Source organism: Punctularia strigosozonata (genome assembly GCF_000264995.1).
Source record: "Punctularia strigosozonata HHB-11173 SS5 unplaced genomic scaffold PUNSTscaffold_1, whole genome shotgun sequence".
In the NCBI taxonomy this organism is placed as follows: Eukaryota; Fungi; Basidiomycota; class Agaricomycetes; order Corticiales; family Punctulariaceae; genus Punctularia; species Punctularia strigosozonata.
Window position 1 is genome coordinate 3,887,391 of NW_006767433.1, and position 22,558 is coordinate 3,909,948.

Consider the following 22,558-nt stretch of genomic DNA (forward strand, 5'->3'; position numbering starts at 1 on the left):
TCGCCTGGCGGTCCGCAAGTGAGAGTCCAGCTCTAACCACGACGGGAACGCGGAGATGAGCTCGTATCAACCCCCTACTTCGTTTCGATACCGACCGTCCGTCCACCCAACCCGCGATTCTCTCGTTCTGCCCAAACCTCTTCCGACCCCACCAACCTCCAGGCCAACGTCTTTCCCTGATCTACCCTCCCCTGTCCGTGCCTCTCAGATCAACAACTACGCTCTATCTACGCACGTCCTGCCCTCCCCACGCTCCCGCATCTCGCCTCGCGTCCCCCTACCAGACGCATCAGCCCCACCCTTGAGCTTGAATGCATCCAAGGCAGAGCGCGACGCGCAATATTCGCGGATCGCGAAAGAAGTGGCCGAGACGAACAGAAAGCACTATGCGGGACAATATGATGATTGCTCGCACGATATGGAACTGTGGAACTGCGTCAACCGCCATGTCCTCCAGAAGTCTCCGAAAGAAGGTCACGACAGCAGAGGAAAGCGTATCACGCTAATCCTTGCGCATGCAAACGGTTTCCCGAAAGAGGTCCGTATAACAAGAACAACGCTCGTATGTTTTTCCGTGTTAACGCACGTACGACTAGATATGGGAGCCCACCCTCCAATCGCTCATCTCGCATTCCGAGTCCGCGGACTACATCATCGAGGAAATCTGGAGCTGGGAAGCCGTTCAACACGGTGACTCGGCGTTGATCAACGCCAAAGCGCTGAGCGGGGTCCGTAAGTCTGTCTATGCTGTATTCTCCCAGTGGAGCTCAAGCACTGCGACTGACATTATTACGGCCAGATGATTGGGCGGACAACTCGCGAGATATATTGAATTTCCTTATTAACTATATGCCTTCTGCGGGTTCCGATGAATCGCTGCCCACGCACCTCAACCCCGTAGAGCCTTCCGTAAGCGCTTTCCGCGCGAAGTCCGGATTCTCCGACCGAACTCTAGTCGCTATAGGCCATTCCTACGGAGGAACAACGTCGTAAGTTTCCACACCGCATTTTCCGAACATGAAACTCAAAATTATGCAGAGCCTTCGCCGCACTGACACATCCATGGCTCTTCTCGGCTATCATACTCATTGATCCCATAATCAATCCAGCATCCGACTACGGCGAGAAATACGTCCATCATCTCGTTGCAGGCGCTATCAAGAGAAGGAATGGATGGAGTTCAAGGTTCTGTTTAATTCTCTCGTGGAATTGTCAGACAGTTGATGATAATGTTGGTCTTAAACAGAGCGGAGGCATTAGAGCAGTTCAAACGGATTCCATTCTTTGCCGCTTGGGAACCAGCCGTCCTTCAACGTTACATCGACTTCGGATTATACGAGGATAGAAAAGGTCAATTCCAGCTCAAGATGACGCCGATTCAGGTAGGCTCCTTGCTCAGTACCAGCGGATGACTCATCACCTATGCTCTGTCAGGAAGCTGTTGCATTCGTAGAAACTCGCTTATCAGCGAAAGTGTGGGATCTTATGCCTTTGCTTGATGAGCAAGTCGCGTTGCACTGGGTCAAACCCGCACGTTTGCTGAGTATGTGCGTACTGTACACGCTTACCCGTGAAAACGACTGAATCACAATCCCGTATCTAATGGCCATCATTAGCCCGGGGTTGAGAACGAAAGAAGAATCCGAAAAAATCGCTCAGGAACTTGTCTGGCTTCGTCCTGCCAATGCAAGCAACACCATCCTCCCCACCGGACACTTGGTGAGTTTCGTTCTGCGTGATGGCATTTACGACTTATCTATTGCGATCCCACTAACACAGGTCCCCCATGAGTCTCCATCCTCTTTGGGTCAGTAAACACGGCTCTATCCCGTAATTATGTACTCATCTACTACTGCTGTCCAGCGCAAGATTTGCACCTATTTCTCGTTAAGAAATACGGTCGTTCTGTTAGATATCACAGCAATGCGAAGCTGTAGATGGCATTTAGGTCCTGTGCTACGTGTCAACGTATTTGTTGTAGGTCATGTGGCGATAAAGCCAAGTTTGATACCGCGTCATTCGTTGATCCAAGCCGTTGTTGATTCCAGGCACAAAACCTTTACGACTTTCTACGCAAGAAATATATAGATCCGATCTATCTCATTCGCAAACCAGTGCTAAATTGTTATATATGGGTTTCATATATTTGCCTCTCCGCCGCTGCATCTCAATGGGATGATAAGGATATATTATTGCAGCTGTCCAAAGCAAAGACATTAGGATATCCAAATAATGCAGATGGTAGTGATACAATTGGATGAGATACAAATAGCAGCAGATATCGAACGTCCGGATCCCACCTACGGAGATCATGCTTCTACTAACTCAAAATATGATTTGAACATCGACTCGTGCCGGAGCACGGAGCCCTCCACAATGGAATGCACGTGAAGGAAGAGACGCGGGAACCGTCGCGTGAAATACGCGAGGTAGCCTTCCGGCATGGGTCCAAATATTCGCTTGACGTGGTCAGGAAGATCTTGGTAGTGGTGTTTCTGTGGGGATGAAATATAGCGGAATGCTAGTCAGGACTGAGAGGTCGGACGCACCTTATTCCGCAGAGCGCGCATAAGGTCTTGTACAGACTTTCCTTCGTATTTTCTGAACTTGCCGAGGTTTTCGATCACGGCCTTGTCCAGGCGAGCGTACCAATCATAACCCACAACCGACGACGCATCGGTCTCGAGCTGGACAAGCATGGGATCCCTAGGATCCCGGCACATGATTTCGAATCTGTCCGATGCGTCTTGTAGGAAGTTCAGGCGGCGTGCAGGATCCCAGAAGAAGGGGTGAAGAAGGCATTTTGTAGTATCCGGCCTGTTCAGAAGTAGATGAGAAAAGGTCTGCTGGAATGTCGAAGAGGACTCGCCGTGCATGTGCATCAGGATCCAGCATAGACCCAATGAGGTCAATAGCCTCGGAACCTTCCTCCCCAAAATGTTCGAGGCCATTCAACGACTTCTCGTCCCGAATGATGTTGACGTCGCGCTCAAAGCGGTCGCCATAAGGGTGTCCACCATTCGTGAGCACGTAATAGAACACGCATCCGAGTGCGAAGATGTCCACGGATTTCGTTAACCGCGTCGGCTTTCCGGTGGGCACGCCGGTCGTTGTGCCGACACTGCTTCTTGACGACTGCGAATTTTCGTCGCTCGCATCCTCCAGGCTGACCTCTCCTCTCAAGATCTCGGGCGCGCGCCACCCGACTGTACCCACGGCCGCCGCACCGTGCACGGTCGGCAGGAAGCTCGTCTGATCGAATTCTAGCTTCCTGCACAAGCCGAAGTCCGATATGAGCATGCGATATCCTGCGTTCAGGCCCACGCCCTTCTTGGCGCTCGAGATCAGAATATTCTGTGGTTTGATGTCGCGATGCACAATCTTCAGCGCGTGCAGATGTCGAAGCCCCGCAGTAATTTGCCGCAAGGCGCGTTTCGGGTTGAACGCATTCGATATATCTCGAAATTGATCAGGCCGCTCGATGACATCCGCGAGCGATGCGGGACACAATTCCAGTGCGATGTAGAGGAAATTGCCGTGTGCTTCCTGGTAGTAGTACCGAATAACGTTTGGGTGGTCGTCCGATTCCTGGAGCAGACCAACTTCGCGGGAAGCAAGGGTCACAAAATCTTTCAGAAGCCGTTTAACGGCGACAGCGCGGCCCTGTAAGGATCCCCTGTAAACTACGGTGCCGTGTGAACCAAAGCCTGGTTGCGCAAACATCAGCCCCGGAGAAACAAACCAAGCACCGAACAGAGACAAACCTAACACGTCTTCGGACACGACAAGCTGTTGTGCCTGTGTAGAGGGCATCGGTGTAGGCGGGACAGAAATTGATGGTGCGTCCACAGGGTTTGGTGTCTCAGCCGACGGCGTCTTCTCCGCCTCCTCCGCCTCTTCAGCCCCGTCAAGATTGATGCCATTGATGCCATTTCCCTTCTTCTTCTTCCCCCCTCTCGCCTTTCTCCTCACCCGCTTCTTTCCTGGTACGGCTGCAGCATCGGCTTCCTTGTCGCTTTCCTCCTCACCCACAACCTTGGCCTCATGAGCTTCAACATGATGGGGAGTGGGGTCAGCAGCAGAGGATGAGCGTTCTGAGTTCAATGCCGGCGAATGGACGATTTCCCACTCGGCGGTTAGCTTCGCCCCATCGGAAGATGTTGGTGGCAGTTCCATGGGCGTCGATGTTTGATACACAGAATGATCGATTGTTTTGGCAAGAACAGGCGGCCCTTTGTCCGATTCGATACTAGACTGCAAAACTGCAGGCGCTGAGGATACGGGCGTTAGAGATGCTTGTGTCTTCTTCCTGCTGTAGAAGAGCCACCCAGCACCCAGGAAAATGGCTAAAGCCGTGATCATCAGTGTGACTGCGCCGAACGGCAGGCCCAGATACACCAAAGTCGACACCATGGCGGATTCGCCTGCTAATGTTGCGGCACGCGACATAACCGGACTGCTGGTCGCCTCCGGCAACCCGCTCGAAACGCCAGTGCCGTTCGCCGTGTTCAGTGGGGTTTGCTCGCGATCACGCTCCTGATCAATCGCGCCCGGCGATGACGGAGGGGCGGGCGCACCATCGAGCAGCCGACTGAGCCGCGAGCGACTGGACGATTCAAGGGGCCGAACACCGGTCAGGCAGCGCGGATCCATGCTCCCGTTCTTGCACATCTCCCGCAGGCGGCGCAACCTCGTTACGCTCTCTACATCCAACGGTAGGTCGCGCCCCCGCTCTGGCTCGTCCTCCCAGCGCAGCCCCGGCGGTGGGTCGATGCGCCACGTGCTCGGCCTCTCGGGTGCGTTTGCGTCGCTGAAAACGGTGAGCGGGAACCGGTCGGGGGACATCGCAAAGAGAGAGCCGCCGGCGCTGTCCTTGTCCTTGCCAGGGAGGAGGCCAACGTAGGCGGACTCGAGATTGGGAAAACGGTTGTGCCGCGCAGCAGCGGCAAGGTCGACGCCGGGGAGGATGTCCTGCAACCGCGAACGGGGCTGGAGGAGCGCGAATGGGTTGTTGCGTGAGGGTGATCGAAGGATATCGAATACGGCGACGATGGGACTGGCGAAGGTGTGACCCCACAGGATTTGATTACGGGGCGCCGTGTCGGAGGCGTCGGCATCGGTGGTCTTGAAGGAGATGATTTGACCATTAGTGAGGGATTGAATGTAGGCGTCGTCGGGGGTGCGGCGGTAGAGAGACTGTAGGGTAAGGTCTTGGTTGTTCGGGCCGTAGACGGAGAAGGAAAGTCGTTGAGTGGGTTGACGGGGGGAGGAGGATGTTCGGGAGCGGGTATGAATAGTGATGTCGTAGTCTAGACGAGTTTTGGTGGGTTTCTTTATATTGAACAACGAGAGAATTACCTGTTCTTCCAACGAAGATCTCGCTTGGGGTCGATCTACCATTTTCCTCTCCGCTTTCCAATGCATCCAAGTCAAGCTCAAACGAATCGACTGGCTCCGCATCCCAAAGACAAGCATCCGAGCTGATCTTCGACTTGATTCTGCCCGTCTCCACCTCCAGCACAAGCAAAGACGTGTTCTTCTTGCCTATGAACACTTTGTCCTCGTCACCGGTGAAGCTAAATGGGGACATGTCCACGAGCTGTGACATGGAAAACGGCAAGCGCTGAAGGGGCGCGCTCGGCGAGGAGATCACATATATATCGCCGGACTGCGGCTCAATGATATATTGCTCTGCGTCGTCTTCGGAGGCAATATGGGTGGTCCGCACGAGCGGATCCATGACACCTTCGGCCATAGACCAGAGCGCATGACCAGTCGATCTGTTCAGGGCATGAAAACTGCCGTCGACAGACGCGACAAGGACGACGTCCGTAAGCTCTAGGTCATCGCCCCCGTCGGAGGTGGTACGGGAGCTGCCTGCGGGCGGAAGGAAGTGAACGTCTTCGATGGCGGGTTGAACATGGCGGGGCCGTCGCGCAACAGAGGAGCCAGGGCCGACGTTGACAGCGTCTGCGAGGCATGCAGAGATGGTCGAGAGCGCGAGCGTAGAGAGGTATCTCAACGGCGCCATCGGGCGCACAGAGTCATGACCAAGCGGAGAGTAAGCCGAGGGTCGTTGGATGCAGCCAGAGGCGGGTTATGGTGGCGTTGCTGTCTAGGCAGCGCGGGCTGCAGATGAGATGGGCGAAGGGAGGAGTACACCGAGGAGGTCTATGGCCTGGTGGGAAGACGGACGTGGTCAAGCACAGGATGTGGCTGTGATCATTTTGCCCTCCATGCCCGACATCTCTGTCGGCGCCCAGGTGTTTGATCTCTGCTTTCACCCTACTAGCTCTCTCCTCTATACCGGCCTCCTTACTGGCGACGTCAAGGCGCTTGCCTACGATGACCAGGGCAACCACGAGGCGAAATTCAACCTCAGACCTAGCAAGCGCTCCTGCCGCGCCCTATGCCTCAGCGAAGACGGGAGCACGCTGTGGGCTGGAGGAAAATCAAAAGCTATATAGTAAGCATCCTGCATCAAATTGTTGTTTCCATCTCTGAACGAATACAGTGCAATTGACACGACCACGGGAGTGGTTGTGGAGACGAAAAACGGCGCGCACGAGTGAGGCACATCTCCGTTTCGCACAGTGCCCTGCGTAATGATTGCAGCGCTTGGACAGCTCGCCGATAAACCGCATGAGAAAGCTCACCCAGCATACGTTAGTCAGCGGCGACGATGACGGCGTGATCAAGGTAGAGCGAGATAGCCGCCCTCAATCCAGTGCATTGTGCTAAAGCTTCAACAGTTATGGGACAACCGGAAGCCTGACGGTGCTATCCGCGCTTACACCCACCATTTTGACTTCATCTCCGATTTCCTATACCTCGACAACAAAAAACACCTGGTGTCTACCAGCGGAGATGGTACTTTATCCGTCGTGGATATACGCTCCAAGAAGACGGAGCCGTACGCGCAAAGCGAGGACCAGGAAGATGAGCTGCTCTCCGTCGCCTCCATACGCGGGCAAGTCGATTATTTACGCTCGCACGTACCCATCAATATTCAGTTTTGTCACCGACAGAGGCAATAAGTTCGTCGTGGGCACTCAGATCGGCATCCTCTCAGTCTTTAACAAGTCCAGCGGCTGGGGTGATTGTGTCGACCGCATCCCGGGCCATCCTTCCTCGATCGATACTCTCTGCAATCTCCCGAGTCGCTACCCGTCAGCGCACTCGACGCTGCTCACCGGTTCTTCCGACGGTCTCGTGCGCGCCGTGCAGCTTTTCCCCACCAAGCTCCTTGGCATTGTCGCGGATCACGGCGAGTTTCCAGTAGAGCGCGTCGTCGTAGATCAGGCGGGTGAGGGCGAGTGGGTGGCCAGTGTTGGCCACGAGGAGGGCGTGAAGTTGACGCATTTGAGGGAGGTGTTTGAGGACGAGAACGAAGATGAGCAGGACGAGGACCAAGATCAGGGACAAAGTGATCAGGACGAAGAGCACAGTGATGGGGACGACCATCAGGTGGCCGCAGCACCTTCCCCAAAACATTTGGTCACTGTGGATATGACGGGAGTAGGAGAAGGAAACGTAGATACCGACGGCAAGCAAGATACAGATGATGAGGAAGATGCAGATAGTAGCGACGAAGACGAGGTCGAGGTTGAAAGAACTAGGAAGAGGAAGCAGAAGGAACACGATCCGTTGACTGCTGGCAGGAGGAAAAAAGGTCGGAACGAGATAGACGCAGACGGCGCCTTCTTCGCAGATTTGTAAGGCAAAACGACCGCTTTTTGCTACATCAGGATCGATTCTGTACATCCTTCCTCCTAGCCGTATCACATTCTCGTCTCTCTTGCATTGCCTGAAGCAATAGAAGCGGCAATGCCCGCATAATGATACAAGAAAACATGCGTCGTACAAGTTGCCACATGTCGTCGAAAGTCCACCCAACCAGTACTAGTGTGGCACACTCACCGTGTTTCAGCGAGTACGATCAGTGCCACGATCAACACCAAGAACATGAGGGTCCCGCTCGTCACTGCCGCCACCCTACATCTCCGCACCCACGGGTTTCCTTTCCGAATAGACGCCGTGGCTGATTGGACGCGCTGCGAGCCAGCCTCGGTGTTGGCGAGCAGTTGTGTCTCCCTCGCCTGCGACGGCGTCGCCGCGAGCGTCACCGATCCTGTCTGGCCCGACGGCGGCGCCGAGCCCACCGCCGGCGGCTTGGGGAACCGTGCCCACAACGGTAGCATCATGCTCGCTCCCGCGATCGGGTCCGCCCCAGCCCTGTCTAGCTTGCTCTCTGACTTGCCCTGTGTACACATCCACCCCCCGACGAGCCAGAACCACGGTCCTGCGACGAACCCGATCCAAAAGAGCAGGCACGCGGGCGGCACGTCCTCGTACGCTCGCCGGCCCATCTGCCTCCACTCGGCGAACGACAGCCGGCTCGCGCCGGACACGACCTTGCTCCATCGACGCAGTATGAACGAGGACGTGGTCGTGTTTACACGCGGGAGTCGCGGGCGCGCCTCGGGCGGGCGGAGGTACTGCGGCGTGGCGGGGCGCGTGGGCCCCCACGCCGAGGGCGCGGTGTCCGTGTCCGTCGGCGGACCCGCCTCGAGGTCGCTGGGAAAGACACTAGGATCGTTGACGCTCATGCGCAATGCAGAACGAACGCTGACTATGCCTGAGTCTCGGTTCTTGGCACTGAAGCCGCTGTGGCGCGGGGGCATCGGCCACCGGAGATCAAGCCCGAGAGAGGAGTCTGAGACGGGCGTGAGCGGTTGCTCGTCATCGTCGTCTCGGAGCGCGATCATGGACGCCGTTGGGGTCTTGTTCGGGCCGTGGACGGATCGAGCGGTGTGAAAGCTCTCTGCATCCGCGTCCTCGCGGACTTCCGACATGCGCTGGTTCCGGGGGCTGGCGACGATGGTGGGCAAGGTGGGGGCAAGGACGGTACGGTGTTGGTGTGAATGGGAATGGGAATGCGAGTGCGGATGCACAAGGTGGTGCGGCGCTTGGATCTGCTGTTTCAGTGGGGAGCTGTTGGACGGAGAGCTGCCCAGCGAAATCGCGGGCGGGAATGCAAGCGGAGGAATAGTCGGAGCGGATACGTTGGACCCGAAAGTTCGAATCGAGGACGTCTGGCTAATGCTCCGCTTTAGCGGACGGCGCAGAAATGTAGAGTACCCGGAAGAAGTGGGCGATTGTACTACGTCAAGACGTTAGCCACCATGATACATCGAGTGGCCGCGAACACGCTCACAGTCTTCGGGAGAAGATACACTAGTCAATGTGGTATGAGTTCTGGCACTTTCCGAGAGCATGGCCGAATCTGGCTCGGCGAGGTCCAAATACCTTCTCTCGACGATCGGGGAGAGAGGTACTATGGGTGGTAGGGTCGGCTTCTCATCTTGCAGCGGCTTGAAGCGAGGGAGAGAGCTCATCGATTGGGTAGAACGGGCGGTCGGAGCAGCGTAGACCCTCGGTAGGTCTCGTGAAGACGTCGAGCTGGCGAGCGGCGGAGCGGGCGAACTGGAGCGGCCAAGTAAATGGAGGGCAGTCTCAGACTTGCTTGGGGAAAGCCAGGAGACGTGCGAGGGGCCTGTGTGCGGCTGTCGAGTCCAACTAGCGGAGGAGCTTGTCGAAAGCTTGGGTGGGCAACTGAGATCCCGGATTGGATCATCGAGATCAGGAGGCGGCGTACGCTGAGTGCGTCTGCTGGCGCGGTCACCGTCGGGAGAGGGGAAGACTTGAGCAAGGACCTTGTGCATAGCGATGCCAGTGGATGTTGGGACGAACACTGTTGAACTCCCCTGAAGGCGAACAGCATCCTGCCGTACAGATGCGTGCGAGAAGCACGCAGGAATGCGGGGCTCGTACGCATAATGAACTAACTGCGCGTGTTTCTTCTAGAATGGAGCACCGGCTGGGCGCAACGTTGTTGGGTAGAAAGCTGTGCGATGTCGGCGCCATCGAGGCTGGAATTTGGGGACTGAGGTGGACATTGATGTGCGATTATGCCGAATTGCGCTGAGCGATGAGTAGCTCGACGGTGACTTGGCGAGGCGAAGGGATTGTACGCGAACAAACACGACGGGGTAGCCGCAGCACGTTGCGGAGGGACGCCAGGCACGTGGCCGGCTATAGCGGTATCGTCCATGTCTGTCCTCCTCCAGGGTGGCTTTACAGAGGCGTGCCGTGCCACGAATATGAAACATCTCTGGCTTGTCAATACCCTTGGAGCCCGCCAGAGCGTGATATACTCACCCAGGTCCGATGCCTGGACAGCCTTGCTATCATCCGCACCGTACCAGTCACTGTCAGGACATCGCGAACGCCAGGTCTCCAGCCCAAAGCATCGACGCGCTACTGGCGACCAATGTGCATCAATCCGCGGAATCATCAGGTGCCGGAATGTCCTCAATTCATGACCATTACTGAAGTTGAGTAAGCAGCGATAGTTTCGATACAAAGCTACAACATTTTTCGACGATTGGCAACCGCTTTCCCATATGAACCAGGGAGGGCACGCTCTGCCTTGACTGCTATGATATGTGGCGCAGCGCACGATGAACGATGAATCACGACGCGGGCACGTCGAACGTGTGGATAGTCCGCCTGAACATGATGTGACGATCTCGTCGTACGACCGTATTGGCAAGGTATCCGCGTGTGAATCAGGCCCTACAGTAGCCAATTCGCTTATTCTACAACAACGGCGAGCAGTCAGGAAAGAGCGAGCGAAAGCAAGTGGATGTGTCCGCACTGGAACGAGCCCTCATCTTTCTGCGTTTACGTCTGAGTCTGCGAGAACGCTTCTTCTTCCACTTCTCTCTCATCTGGTTGAGAAAAGCAAGCCGTTAAAGAGACGAACCACGGAACCGAGGTTGGATCGACATACAGTGCTGAGTTCGTCGAAGTGGGACTTAGAGATGAGGTTAATGCAAGCAGGTGGCTTGATGTACTGTACTCGATCACGTAATTTATTGCCACGATCCTGATTCGGCTGAGCCCCTGTACGTTAAAGGTTACATATAACTTATGCACGAATCGTTGCGACTTGGAAGCAAGGCATTGCAACGGGTTGGGCATGACAGAGCAGTATCGTATATATAATACAGAACATTAGAGTCGGGAATGATATCGTTCCTATTGTAACAAGCGCAAGTATAGATAAAACGGCCATACATGAGTAAGACATCTTCCTGAAGATCATCGGTACGCAGATAGTGTTGTAAAAAAGATTTGTGGCTGGATCAGCCTTGTCGAACGGAGGTTCGTGGTGAGCGCGGCCCAAACAGGCCAGGGCTCGGTTGTTCGGGTACGAGTAATGTGGGTTCGCGGCTCGGCGGTGTAGGTGCGTAGGTAGGGTCCGCTACAGACACGTGTCAGTATATGTTTCTTTCGGGGAAAAGCTCAGTGCTGACGTTGCCAGGTAGCCCATGAAGTGTGGCCTCCCTGTTGGGTCACGACCGGAATGCTGGGGGCAACAGTAGGGACCGGTTGCGGAGCAGCAGGCGGGGCTGATTGATCTCTTCTTCTTCGGCGTGAAGGTCCTCGTTCTCTGACAGTACGCCAAGCGGGTGGAGCGCGAATAGGCTCTTCTGGAGCAGCGGGAACGGATTCAGGTGGCGGCGCTTCCGTCGGCGCAGCCGCTGGCGGTTTCCAGCCTTCGTTGAATTCACCATCCGGTCCGTACTTGCTTCGCATGCAGAGCAAACAGCCAATTTCGCTGTAGAGTGAGAGCGTCAGGTAAAACAGAGACATTACAAAATGGTCACATACTGCTGCAGAGCTCGTCTTTCCTCTCGTAGCTTGCCAACCTCGCCCAGAAGCATACGCACTTCGGTAGCCAACGCCTTGCTGAACTCATCGAGGTACTATGAATAGCGCCTTTAGAGACTGAGTTCGTATACGCTGGTGGACCGGACTTACTCCCTGGATGTTGAAAGGGACTTGTTCTTGAGCCGTGGCCCTAACAGCCTCCAGAGTCTCGTTATGCTGACGCTGAGAATCTTCTGACAGTTCTGATGGGAAAAAGTTAGGAATTGCTCAGACCCTCGAACAATCCACGCTAACCAGTTCTCATGAGTTGTAGGGTTTCGCGAAGTTCATCGTTTTGCTGTCGAAGCTCTGCCAACACGTTTTCAATCGCTGAAAGGTAAATCAGTACGAGAGATAATTCAAGAGCCGATAAGACCGTACTGGGTTTGTCTTGCTCGGCTTCCCACCTGGCCCTTGCTGCGTTTCTGTCCTCGACCAGCTGCTCAACCATCTCTTTGAGTTCGGAGAGTTGATTGTCCTTTTCTTCTCTCCGCAGGTTCTTCTCCTCCCAGCGCTGCTCCATCATCGTCCGTTTCCTCTCCATCTCATCGCGTTGTTGTTGCACCAGATTAGTGATGTCGGTCAACTGCCCACGAATGTTCTCATCACGCTCAAGTACTTCCGCACGTTCGCGTTCTCGTGTCTCCACGTCATCGGTAATCCTCCTAGCCTTTTCCTCCTCCAATTCGGCGCGCACTCTGGCCAGCTCCTCCTCCAACTCGCGAACCCTGATATCTCGGTCGTCGTCCAGGCGTACTCGGTCTTCCTGTAATTCCTGGCGAATGCGTTCTCGTTCCTCCTCACGTTCGCGCATGGCATCTTCCCGCTCCTTTCGAATTGCCTCGCGCATTTCCAGAACATGCACCTCGCGTTCCTGAGCAATTGCTTCGCGCAGCGAATTCAGAGCGGCTTCGTGATCCGCAGCAATCTGCTGCCTCTCAAGAGCAACCGCCTCTAGAATCTCCGCCGCGTGCCGCGACGCTGCTTCTGCCGTAGCATGATGGATGGTAGACACCACCGAGACCTGATCATCGGCGCCTGACTGCCTCCCGTCACCCTCGGCAGCCGCTTCGTCACCCTCCTGCGTGACTATGGGGACGCCCTCACCACCGGGAGGCGGTACATGAAGAATAGACGACGGGCGACGTGCGAAACGCTGCTCCAAATCACTCAAGAGAGCATCACGTCGAGCAGCCGTTTCCTCCTCCCGCCGAGCTTCGTTATCCTCAAAGATGCGTTCCCGGGCTTCTTCCTGTTCCATGAAGTGACGTTCACGATGATCTTCGTTTTCACGAGCAGCATCCAGGATGTTACGCTCCAAATCATCAAAGCGGCCGCGATCAGGGAAGTCGTACATAGTCGGTGGACGGGGAGGGGGAATGTGGGTGACTGCGGATCGCGTTGGGCTTGGAGGCCGACCATCATCTTGAACGACTGGCACAGGCGAGAGCGGACGGTCTACGAGTGGGATTCTTCCCACTTCCGACCCGGGAAGAGCCTCAGTAGCTGCACGAGCAGAAGGCTGAGTGGGCACATAGGGGATGAACGGCTCTTCTGGGCGGGCGCGCCTTAACTGTGACTCCAGCTCAGTGCGACCACTGGGACTCCGGCGCACTTCCTCTCGATCTACACGAGTTGGCGCAACAGAACGTCCTTGGAATCAAAGTCAAGTCACGAGCGATAGGATTCGTGGACAACACTTACCGGGCCTAGGGGGAGTCCTAGATGGAGTAACGGGCGGATGATATCCGTCGTCGGGGACTTCTTCCTCAGGTAATTCTTCTTCCTCATGAGCAAGATGCGTCGGCGGGCGTTCGTACGAAGGTTCTCTGACGACGGCAGTAGGTCTTTGGGTACCTGGACGCGAAATTGTTCGAGGGCGTCGTATCGCATGCGGCGGTGCTTCCTGTTCAGCATACGTTGGTGTATCCGAGGGTCCTTCCTCCATCTCTGGAACAATTGTCGGGGGCCGATGCAACATAGTGCGGGCAGGATCGTAGTCCGTAGCTGCTTGTGAAGGCCGACGTCTTGGGTCATAGCCTGTGCCAATTCTCGATGGTCGTCCTTCCGTAACCACGGGGATCGGTTGAGGCGAAGGTGACCTACGGTCTTCGGTGGGCCTATACGTGCGACGATCTGGGTCAAACTCACTTCCCAAATGCGTAGGTGGACGCCTGGGTGATCGGCTGATTGTAGGGACATATCTGGGTTCATGCGAAGCTCCATGCGGTCTCCGACGGCGCTCGTCATGACGGTCACTTTCGTATGACGGTGTCGATGATCTCGATCGGGCAGGCGATCTCCTGGGCCAGTAGTACCGGCGACCACCAGGAGACCGCGAATAAGGGCGGCGGCGGCGGCGACCTCCAGCATCGTCGTACGATGAATCCCTAGACCTTGGCCTGGTAAACCACCTTCTACCCGACGGAGAGTATTCGTATGATCCCTCGCGACGCCAGCGAGGTCGATGAGTTGGGCGGCGTTGGCGCAGGCGGCGAGGACTCCGCGACCTGTCTCTGAAGTAAGTGGGTGATGGGCTACGGCGGGATGGATGCGTTCGTGACCCGGTGATGACCACCGGTCGACTAGGACTGTGCCTCGAGGATCTGCTTGCAACGCGGAGGACAGATGGAGAATGAGTTCGAGGTCGATCACCTTCCACTATGATTGGCGGCGGGGAATGTCCATGAGTGCGGGGAGCCGTCATGACGACAGGCGGTTGTTGAAACTGCGAAGGAGCGGGCTGTATAACAACAGCAGGACCTTCATGTCTTGATGGCGTGCTCTGATGATGGCGAGGGTGAGTCCGTGATGAGTGTGATGATGACCGCGTACGGTGAGTTGGTGCAAAAACGACGGTCGGATCTCTGTGGGATCCCCTATCACCATAAGTATCTTCGCGCCTCGAACTGGGCACGACGACAACAGGAGTGGTATGAGTGCGATGACTCCGGCGAGTACCTCCTGAGGATCCAGAGGAACTACTGCGACTGCTGCGAGACCTTTGTGGCTGGAAAACGACGGTAGGTTGTTGGGCTGGCGGCATCATAGGCATTCCTGGCATCGGGGGTACTCCTGGCATGGGCATGCCAGGCATCCCGGCAGGTGCCGGTTGAATAATGATGGGAGCTTGCGAGGGGGCGGAAGGGGCCTGTTGACCGCCCTCTGGCGCGATGATGATAGGCTGCTGTTGCGGCTGAAGTTCTGGGTGACGCGGTGAACCAACCCGTGGTTCGGTTTCGGCGGCAGCAGGTGCAGATGGCGCCGTATGGACGTGAACAACTGCTGGAGGCTGCGGTGTGTGAGACGAGTGTGCGGTGCCTGGACGGGCAACATCTTGCGCGTCATGAGGTGCAGAGGGAGGCCGCCATCGGTGTTGAGTGGCACTGGAACCGGTACCGGACGACTCGGATGGACTGAGTTGCGTATGGCTCAAAGGGATAACAGTGGGCATTTGGCCGGGCGGCCCAGCTTGTCCGGGTGGAGGTATCACGATCACCGGATCAGGTCGAGGGGGGATGATGGGAGAGTCTTCATCCGACTCCTGGCGGGCAGGCACGTAAGGCTGTGGCGGAGGAGGTCCTGGGCCATACAGATTCATATCCGGTATGACGGGTTGCGGCATCCCGGGTACAAACCCGGGATGAGGAGGTATGAAAGGACTACCAGGGCTGGACGTTCGCTGGGGATAGACCGCTGAGGGTATTACGGCGGACGGCACGACAGGCTGGTGAATCGGTGGTTGAGGGACGAAGCCTGGAATGAAGGGCGTTCCCGACATCACGGGAGGAGGGGGAATCACCACGGCGCCACCGGGCTGCTGCTGAGCTCCTGGTTGAATAACGACAGGCGCCCCTTGGGAAGGCATTACACCAGGCCCCTGAGCAACAACGGGTTGACCTGAGGATACACGGTTGGTCATATTATGCCCTTCAAAGAATCGTAGCGAAACTCACCTGTTAAAGCGTTGCTCAGTCTGCCAAGGTCTTGGCGTAGTTGATCCACGCGCGCGGATACTCCCCGCATCTCTGCTTGACGATCATGCACATCGCGCTCCAGCCATTCGTTCAAGCCCCGCATATACCGCATGATTTCCCTTTGCTGGTCTATTGACGCCATCTGTGCCAGGCGGTTCTCCTGCCAACCAACGTCAATAATCGTGCAGGCAAAGTTAGACAACACGTACGCGAAGTAGACCCATCATAGTGTCCAATTGAGGCATCTGTATGGCGCTCTGGGGAACAATGAGAACGGTTCGTGTTGAATGTAGTTAACTTACTGGAGCAGCCGCGCCTGCTGAGGCGCCCTCAGGCTCGTCAAGGTCACTCTGACCCGGAGGTTGTGCAGTCTATCGTGTAGCGTGAGTACGATACGGTGTTAGATTCACGAACATACCGCTGGTCGGCGGCGATACCAGGTGCCGGAGACCGGCCGTGGACCTCCCATATCGGGTGGAGCGGTTGGAGGTCGGTCGTGCAGGTCCGTTGGCTATATAACAATGAATAGGGAACGCGTAGCAGGATCAAGCGATACTCACAACGCCCTGCGCAGGAGGACGTGCACGTTGAGCACGAAGTCGTTCTATCTCACGTAACATGTCGATGTCATCAGACTGAGGCCTCCGCGTCGTGGGACCGAAGTCGGAAGGCACCGTCGGTGCAATAGAGGGTACGACCCCAGAAGACATAGCGGGTCCAGTACGACGCCCGGTACGACGTCTGGGGGGGCGATAGGAGGGATGAGGCCAACGGTATAGCTCAATCGGTTCCTCTTGCAAGGGGACTGTCGCGGACCGCGGAGGGATATCTGCACTGGTAGTTGGACTGAGGCTGCGCAGCCTTCTCCTTCCCGTAAACGGACGGTACATTAATGGGACCAAAGGCGGGGGCTGTTGAACGACAGGTGGCGGCAGAGGCGGCCCAGGCGTCAGCAAGTCAGCGAGTTGTTCATCCAAGGACGGCCCAGGTCTGACTGGAATCGGCATGTGAAGGTGCAAAGGCTCTCGTTGTTCTCTTGCACGGTTCAACTCATCCCATCGTTGCCGTAAACGTCCTAGGGCAGAGGACGTTTCCGATCCGCTATCATATATATCAGACGGAGGCGCAGGCATGCCCGGCACCCTCCTGTTGAGTAAATCCTGGAGCAGATTTTCAATTTTCGAAAGCTTTTCCTCTTCCGGTCGTTGATCGCGGAGGTCGTTGAGGAGATCATGAGTCTCCCTTTGGCCGTTTTGAAGAGCCTCGGTTTGATTCCGTAGCTGATCCAAGAGCTCACGCAGGTTGGATAACGAAGCGTCATCTCTGGGTCTCGCCGTAGCACTTGACAACGTAGACGTGGCTGGCGATGACGATCGCGAAAGATACGGACCAGAGCTCGGTAGTGAGGATGATATAGCAGAAGACCGCGGCGTTGGTGGGAGCGACAAGGATTCCTCACTCGCAAAAGGCAGGTCAGAGACAGGGGAGGAAGGAAGCGATTCGGAGAAATCGCTTTGGTCACGCCAGCGAGGCGAACTAGGGTATTGCTCTTCTTCCATGAGGCTGAAATCGTCGGAATGGTGCGAAGATAGCCATGACATAGACGATGAGAGGCTGCTGGGAGAAGCCGGACGCAAGGGCGGTGGGGTGACAGGAATAGGCACCAGATGGGGCGGTCGTCGCCGAGGTGCGTCGCCACGAAGATGGGGACCTTCACGAGGGCCAGCCGGTCGAGGAGAAGGGAGGGGCGTTTGCCCAACAGATCGATCCTTGAGTGGCACAGGGGGGGGGACGTCTACTGGCGGCCGATTGGTGAGGAAGTTAGATAGCTCCGTGAGCTCATTTCGTATGGCGCGAACATTGTCCGCGATGCCTTGATTCTGCACCCCTCTGAGATCGTCAATTTCGTGCAGGTACTGTAGCAGTCGATTTACGTCATGCGATAAGATTGCACTGGGGGGACGTGAGGGAATCGTATCCAGGGTATCGCGGATGGACGGGATGTTAGTGGATTGCGTATGTTCGCTCACGCTAGGAGGGACAGAGGGAGGGACTAGCGACGCTGCCGGAGAACTCGGTAGCGGTATATCTTCAGGGAGAGGCTACGAATAGATACTGTTAGCAAGTATCGGCAACAGGTGTAGCATCCTCACCAGTCTTGGGCTAGAACGAGACGAGCCGGTGCTAAGCAGCGAAGGTTCCGTTGGCACATCCTCCAAAGGAACATCAAGCAACGATTTCGGATACAGGACAGATGAACGCATGGAGATGCTAGATGCTGTGGAGAGTGTCGACGGTGTGCGCAGCAACGACGTGAAGGTGGCTGGAGACGGGGAAGGCAGAGGAGGGAGAGACGGCGACGATACCGTTGGAGTCAGGGATGGTACCGTCGGAGTCAACGAAGAGACCGTGGGCGAGCGTGTAGACTGCGTAGGTGTCACTGAGGATACCGTCATTGTCAACGGCGACGCCGTTGGCGTGATTGTTGACGGTGATGAAGGCGTGGGCGACAGCGAAGGAGGAGACGGAGGCATCGGTGACGATGCTGCAGATACTGAGATCGTCTCGGGAACGGTGCTCAGCCGTGTACCGGGTGTTACAGGGGACGGGCTTGGCCTTAAGAACGAGGTTTCTATTGAAGCATCTAATCCTTCGGGCACGGCGATAGATTGCACAGACGGAGAGGCCCCCAGGAAGGAAGACTCGTACGATTCATCAGTCTCCGGTGCCCACATAGATTCCCGTATCGACGGACTCGGTAGAGACGGTTCAAGCACGGATGGAGTGCTTGGTGTCGGCGTGAGTTCAGTCGGAGAACGGACGGGGCTAGGAGAAACCGAAGACTCGGTCGGGCTTGACTCCGTTGAAAGCAACGACGTACTGACGGGCTCGGTAGGTGATGGCGGGACTACGGCAGGCGGAGAGACGGAGGCAATTGATGGGGAGACCGAAGGAGGAAGTGGGATGTTCTCGGGATGGACGCTCGCTGGTGAAGACGGTATTGTCGGTACTTCGGTCGGCAGTTTGACGCTTTCCCTGTCCACTTCATCCAGGGGGAGCTCCGAAGGAATGCTCCCGTACTCAGTGGGCGCTCGTTCAACAGTAGAGTATGTGGTAGAGGCTGCCTCGGCGACCGAGAACTCCGTAGATGCCTTCTCGGCTATCGAATAGATTGTAGAGGCACGATCACCTTCACTGAATACCGTGGACGCCTTCTCGGCCGTAGCATACTCGTCAAGAGATGGAATGCTTGGCGCAGAGGAATATGAGCCGGAAGGGGTTGACGGAGGTTGCCCGGGATCTTGAGCACCAGGCTCACTAGGTGCAGAAGACGATGGGTATGACGGCGGTCCACCAGAACTGGTGGTGCGAGTGTTGGATCCCGTGTAAGAGTCCGAGTACGTGCTCGAATAAGTCCCGGAGTAGGAGCTATAGCTCTCCAGCGTGCTCATGCTCAAATCCCGGCCAGACGATGACCTGTCATAACCGCTCGAATATTCGTCACTAGCGCCGGTAGAACGAGAGTCGGAGGCTGTATAGCTTCCGGAGTTTTCTTTGTCTGACGTCTCATCCGATCCGAGGTAAGTCGTAGTGAATGTGCGCGAGCTCGATCCAGCCGCACGACGCCGTACGGCTTGCATACGCGAAAGACTCGTTTGAGAACCCGAGCTGCCATGGGAGGGACTGGTGCGCGTACGAGACGACGAGGAACCGCTGTGTGAATCACCCAGATATGAAGCTGAGGCAGTTCGGCGAAAAGATAACGTCGACGGGGATACTTCGGTCTTCAGAGTCCTCGAAGGCGCATCGCTGACGACGTCTGTCGCTGAAGGTAACGAGTAGAAAGTGGAGTCCGTCCCACTTGTGCGTGAGCCCGTGCTAAAGAACGCTTCGTCATCATCTTCCGCGGTGGTTGTCCGAGTTGACGGGAGTCGGGTGCCAAATCTAGCGATGCCAAAAGCGCGGGGTCCGCCTGGACCGCGACTCGTCGCGGTGGCGAACTCCCGATCAAGGTCCGTCAGAGATGTCGTCCGCCTGATGGAGCTGCTGCGGCTGGGGCCGATTACCCTCGGATCGCCGGGGTAGACAAAGCTCTGATTAGACAGAGCACCATCGTCTGCGGCGCGAGTATGTTGAGCGCGGGATGACCTACGCGTCAACGAAAACGTGCTAGATCCTGAGATGGACTGCAAGTCTGATAGGTCGGGTATCGTGTCCGTTGGAGGGACGAACACCGTAGATGCTGAGCCGGATCCAGATGCTGCTTGTGAACCGGACTGCCTGCTGGCCGTACTCGCCATGGATCGGATGGTGCGGATTGAACCCGTCGGTGAGCCAGATACCGAGCGGTCAGGAATGGTGACCGCACGATCCAAAGCCTCCCTAGAAGTGCATGGACTGAGGAATTGTCTGTGAATTGGATGGCAAGTAACGCACCAAATCGCGCTGACCCAGCGTACTCGCTCTCGGGCGCTTTCCGCGCCGAGCCGCTCGACGCCATCACTGTATAACAGCTGGAAGGGACACAACATCTCCATCAATCCCATCTCCCCACTCTGTCCAGTGGTTTCTCCACTGGAATTAAGTCAGCATTGTGTACTCCGTCAAATTAACCGATGACTACCTCTGAGCCCTCGCCGCGATGGTCCCTACATCATCCCGCGCGCTGGGATGCAATGGCGATGGCACAGAGCGAACCTCTGTGCAGTTCAGCAGGTCCAAGGTGACGACCCCGCGACCGCCAGCCGGAGCGATCCACGAGAGAAGTAGCATATGTGGATACAAAAGAGCCTGACATCGTTGCCAGCGATATGGCTCCGAACCGTGGACGTTCAGGTACCACAGCAAACCGATACGGAGGGGCTACCAGGGAGTTCATTAGCTCGTTGCCATAGTTCAGATACGGATTTACGATGTGAGCAATGAAGGCATAGCACAGAAGTAGCATCACGTGCTAATGTATGAAGCCGGAGACTCACCTCCTGACTTCCTCTTGCATTGGCGTAGGCACCGAGCTCACTGATATCGAATGCGGGTGGAATGACCGCGCTACCGAAACTGGCCATCTCGCTCCTTCCTGCGGGCTCGCGCAGAGATGGGCCGCTCCTTCTCTCTTGAAGAGCCTCCTCTCTCAACCTCGCCTCACCCCGCTCTGCTCGCCTGCGAAGACTGAACAATCCTTCATCCCGAGTGGGGGAGGGGGAATCCTTCTTCAAGCCCTTTCCGGTGCCTAACGATGGTGTCCGCTGTTTCCAGGCTGCGACGATGTTCCGGACAGATGTCAGGGGAGATCGCGGAGACGTCTGTGGGCGGCGAAGGCCGGTGGCGGTCGGGGTGGCGGTGCTAGACGTAGCGGTCGTCGAATTCGTGCCACTGAAGGTTGTGAATGTGTTGCTTGTGTACGTCTCCGTGGTCCTGGTATTGTCGGTGCGCGTATTTGTGGGTGTGTCCGTCCGGAGGGGAGGCGAAAGGAGGGAAGATAGCGTTGTCGGGTCGTATCCAGACGATCCTGAAGAGATTGTCGAGCGACTCTTCGTCGGTGAGCTGTAACCAGACGAGCCTCCATATCCGCTGGTGCTATACCCCGTGGTCGTTCCGTAACCAGTGGCGGTGTATCGTGAGCTCGTGAGTCCAGTCAATCCCGTCGAATTGTCGTATCCAGTGGTAGTCCCATAACCATACCCTGTAGACGTTCCCGCATATGGACTGGGGGAGCGAGGGCCCGCGGGCGCAGAGGGCGTCCTTCGGTGACCAGGTGTCGTTGATCTTTCTTCATAAAACGCGGCGAGCTCCCCAACACGCCTGCCTGGGGTATGGGCTCGGACGATTCCTCTGTCTGGCGTATGGGAGCGAGGGATGGCGAGGACGCGCTCGGGTGTTGGGGTAGCGCCGGGATCGGTTGCATAACGTGAGTGGCCACCGGACAGTGGACGCGAGGATCCCTCGGTACGTTCGGTGATGGTGCTGAGATGGCGCCTGTCACGCTCGGGCAGCACGCCCTCTGCTCTAGGCGTGGACCAGGCAGTGACGACATCTTCGGCGTTGTTGAGTTCATTGTCAATCATGTTGAGTGCGGCCTCGACCTCCGCTTGGTCGGCGAAGGAGGCATCGTCAGAGTCGTCATCGTATTCCGGTGGAGAGCGGCGAGAGTAACGTCCATTCTGCTCGGTGTTTGCTTGAGCAGATGGTCTGGGTGTGGCTGCGACGGCATGAGCATGACATGAACATGCGTCAATCATGAACTTACAGCTGCGGCTGTCATAGTCGTACGTGTCGGATGGGCTAAGAGTCGAGAATGTCGCGGTCCCGAAAAGCGGGGAGCGCGGTGGATCGTGACGTCCACTCATGCCTGTTGTTCGTCTAAACGGAGAGCATTCGACGAGTCGATGTCGGGCACAGTTAGGTCGTCGGCAGCAGAGCGGGAAAGTTCCTCTAAGTAGCCCAGTTGCATCAACCGGTAGCTTTAGGGCCGGCGTGATGCGTCGCGTTGACCGAGTCCCGTGACCGCGTTTTGCGGTCCCTTCATAGCCCTTCTTCCCACAACTGGCCTGCTTTACAGGTTGACGACGACGAGCAAGTCAATGGAGCAACGCTCTCGGCGTACCTAAGGGAGCCCCCACGAAGCGTAACGAATATCTGGTGAGACCAGGTGAAACCCGCTAATTCTCCAGCACCTACGACTTGTGGCTGTAGTGGCCCGAAGTTATTCTCTCACGCGTTCAACTTGTCTATAATCTAAGGGCTCCGACCCCCTTGTATGAGCTTCAGCTGTTTCCCCATCCTCGAGCAGGACGGATGGTGAT

At 56.4% G+C, this 22,558-nt stretch overlaps 7 protein-coding genes across 7 annotated transcripts; 3 read left to right on the forward strand and 4 right to left on the reverse strand.

The window, feature by feature from the left end:
- Positions 1-418: 418 nt before the first annotated feature.
- On the forward strand, positions 419-1,937 carry PUNSTDRAFT_41688 (uncharacterized protein; the record flags this gene model as incomplete). The annotated part of the gene is made up of 9 exons (XM_007379348.1): positions 419-538; positions 597-732; positions 800-989; positions 1,039-1,185; positions 1,247-1,382; positions 1,435-1,547; positions 1,617-1,719; positions 1,780-1,807; positions 1,864-1,937. 9 exons carry the CDS (start codon positions 419-421, stop codon positions 1,935-1,937), a joined length of 1,047 nt encoding a protein of 348 aa, XP_007379410.1.
- A 238-nt stretch (positions 1,938-2,175) lies between these two features.
- On the reverse strand, positions 2,176-6,103 carry PUNSTDRAFT_80917 (uncharacterized protein). Its single transcript, XM_007379349.1, has 5 exons — positions 5,359-6,103; positions 3,765-5,309; positions 2,870-3,707; positions 2,550-2,817; positions 2,176-2,495 (listed from the first exon to the last, which is right to left on the reverse strand). Exons 1-5 carry the CDS (start codon positions 6,029-6,031, stop codon positions 2,310-2,312), a joined length of 3,510 nt encoding a protein of 1,169 aa, XP_007379411.1. The 5' UTR covers positions 6,032-6,103; the 3' UTR covers positions 2,176-2,309.
- A 133-nt stretch (positions 6,104-6,236) lies between these two features.
- PUNSTDRAFT_96422 (WD40 repeat-like protein) lies at positions 6,237-9,936 on the forward strand (the record flags this gene model as incomplete). Its single annotated transcript, XM_007379350.1, has 6 exons — positions 6,237-6,466; positions 6,515-6,568; positions 6,627-6,699; positions 6,753-6,970; positions 7,029-9,163; positions 9,218-9,936. 5 exons carry the CDS (start codon positions 6,237-6,239, stop codon positions 7,717-7,719), a joined length of 1,266 nt encoding a protein of 421 aa, XP_007379412.1. The 3' UTR covers positions 7,720-9,163; positions 9,218-9,936.
- Positions 9,937-10,363: 427 nt separating this feature from the next.
- Positions 10,364-10,793, forward strand: PUNSTDRAFT_49271 (uncharacterized protein). The gene is made up of 2 exons (XM_007379351.1): positions 10,364-10,661; positions 10,721-10,793. Exons 1-2 carry the CDS (start codon positions 10,524-10,526, stop codon positions 10,754-10,756), a joined length of 174 nt encoding a protein of 57 aa, XP_007379413.1. The 5' UTR covers positions 10,364-10,523; the 3' UTR covers positions 10,757-10,793.
- Positions 10,794-11,210: 417 nt separating this feature from the next.
- On the reverse strand, positions 11,211-12,301 carry PUNSTDRAFT_110579 (uncharacterized protein; the record flags this gene model as incomplete). Its single annotated transcript, XM_007379352.1, has 6 exons — positions 11,211-11,329; positions 11,382-11,686; positions 11,740-11,834; positions 11,890-11,981; positions 12,034-12,108; positions 12,160-12,301. 6 exons carry the CDS (start codon positions 12,299-12,301, stop codon positions 11,211-11,213), a joined length of 828 nt encoding a protein of 275 aa, XP_007379414.1.
- A 165-nt stretch (positions 12,302-12,466) lies between these two features.
- PUNSTDRAFT_117981 (uncharacterized protein) lies at positions 12,467-13,726 on the reverse strand (the record flags this gene model as incomplete). The annotated part of the gene is made up of 2 exons (XM_007379353.1): positions 12,467-13,431; positions 13,483-13,726. Coding segments are annotated over 2 exons (1,209 nt in total), but the record flags the coding sequence as incomplete, so codon positions are not given.
- Positions 13,727-17,803: 4,077 nt separating this feature from the next.
- PUNSTDRAFT_140778 (uncharacterized protein) lies at positions 17,804-22,102 on the reverse strand (the record flags this gene model as incomplete). The annotated part of the gene is made up of 6 exons (XM_007379354.1): positions 17,804-17,857; positions 17,909-20,138; positions 20,193-20,330; positions 20,380-20,618; positions 20,735-21,954; positions 22,003-22,102. Coding segments are annotated over 6 exons (3,981 nt in total), but the record flags the coding sequence as incomplete, so codon positions are not given.
- Between the last annotated feature and the right edge of the window lie 456 nt (positions 22,103-22,558).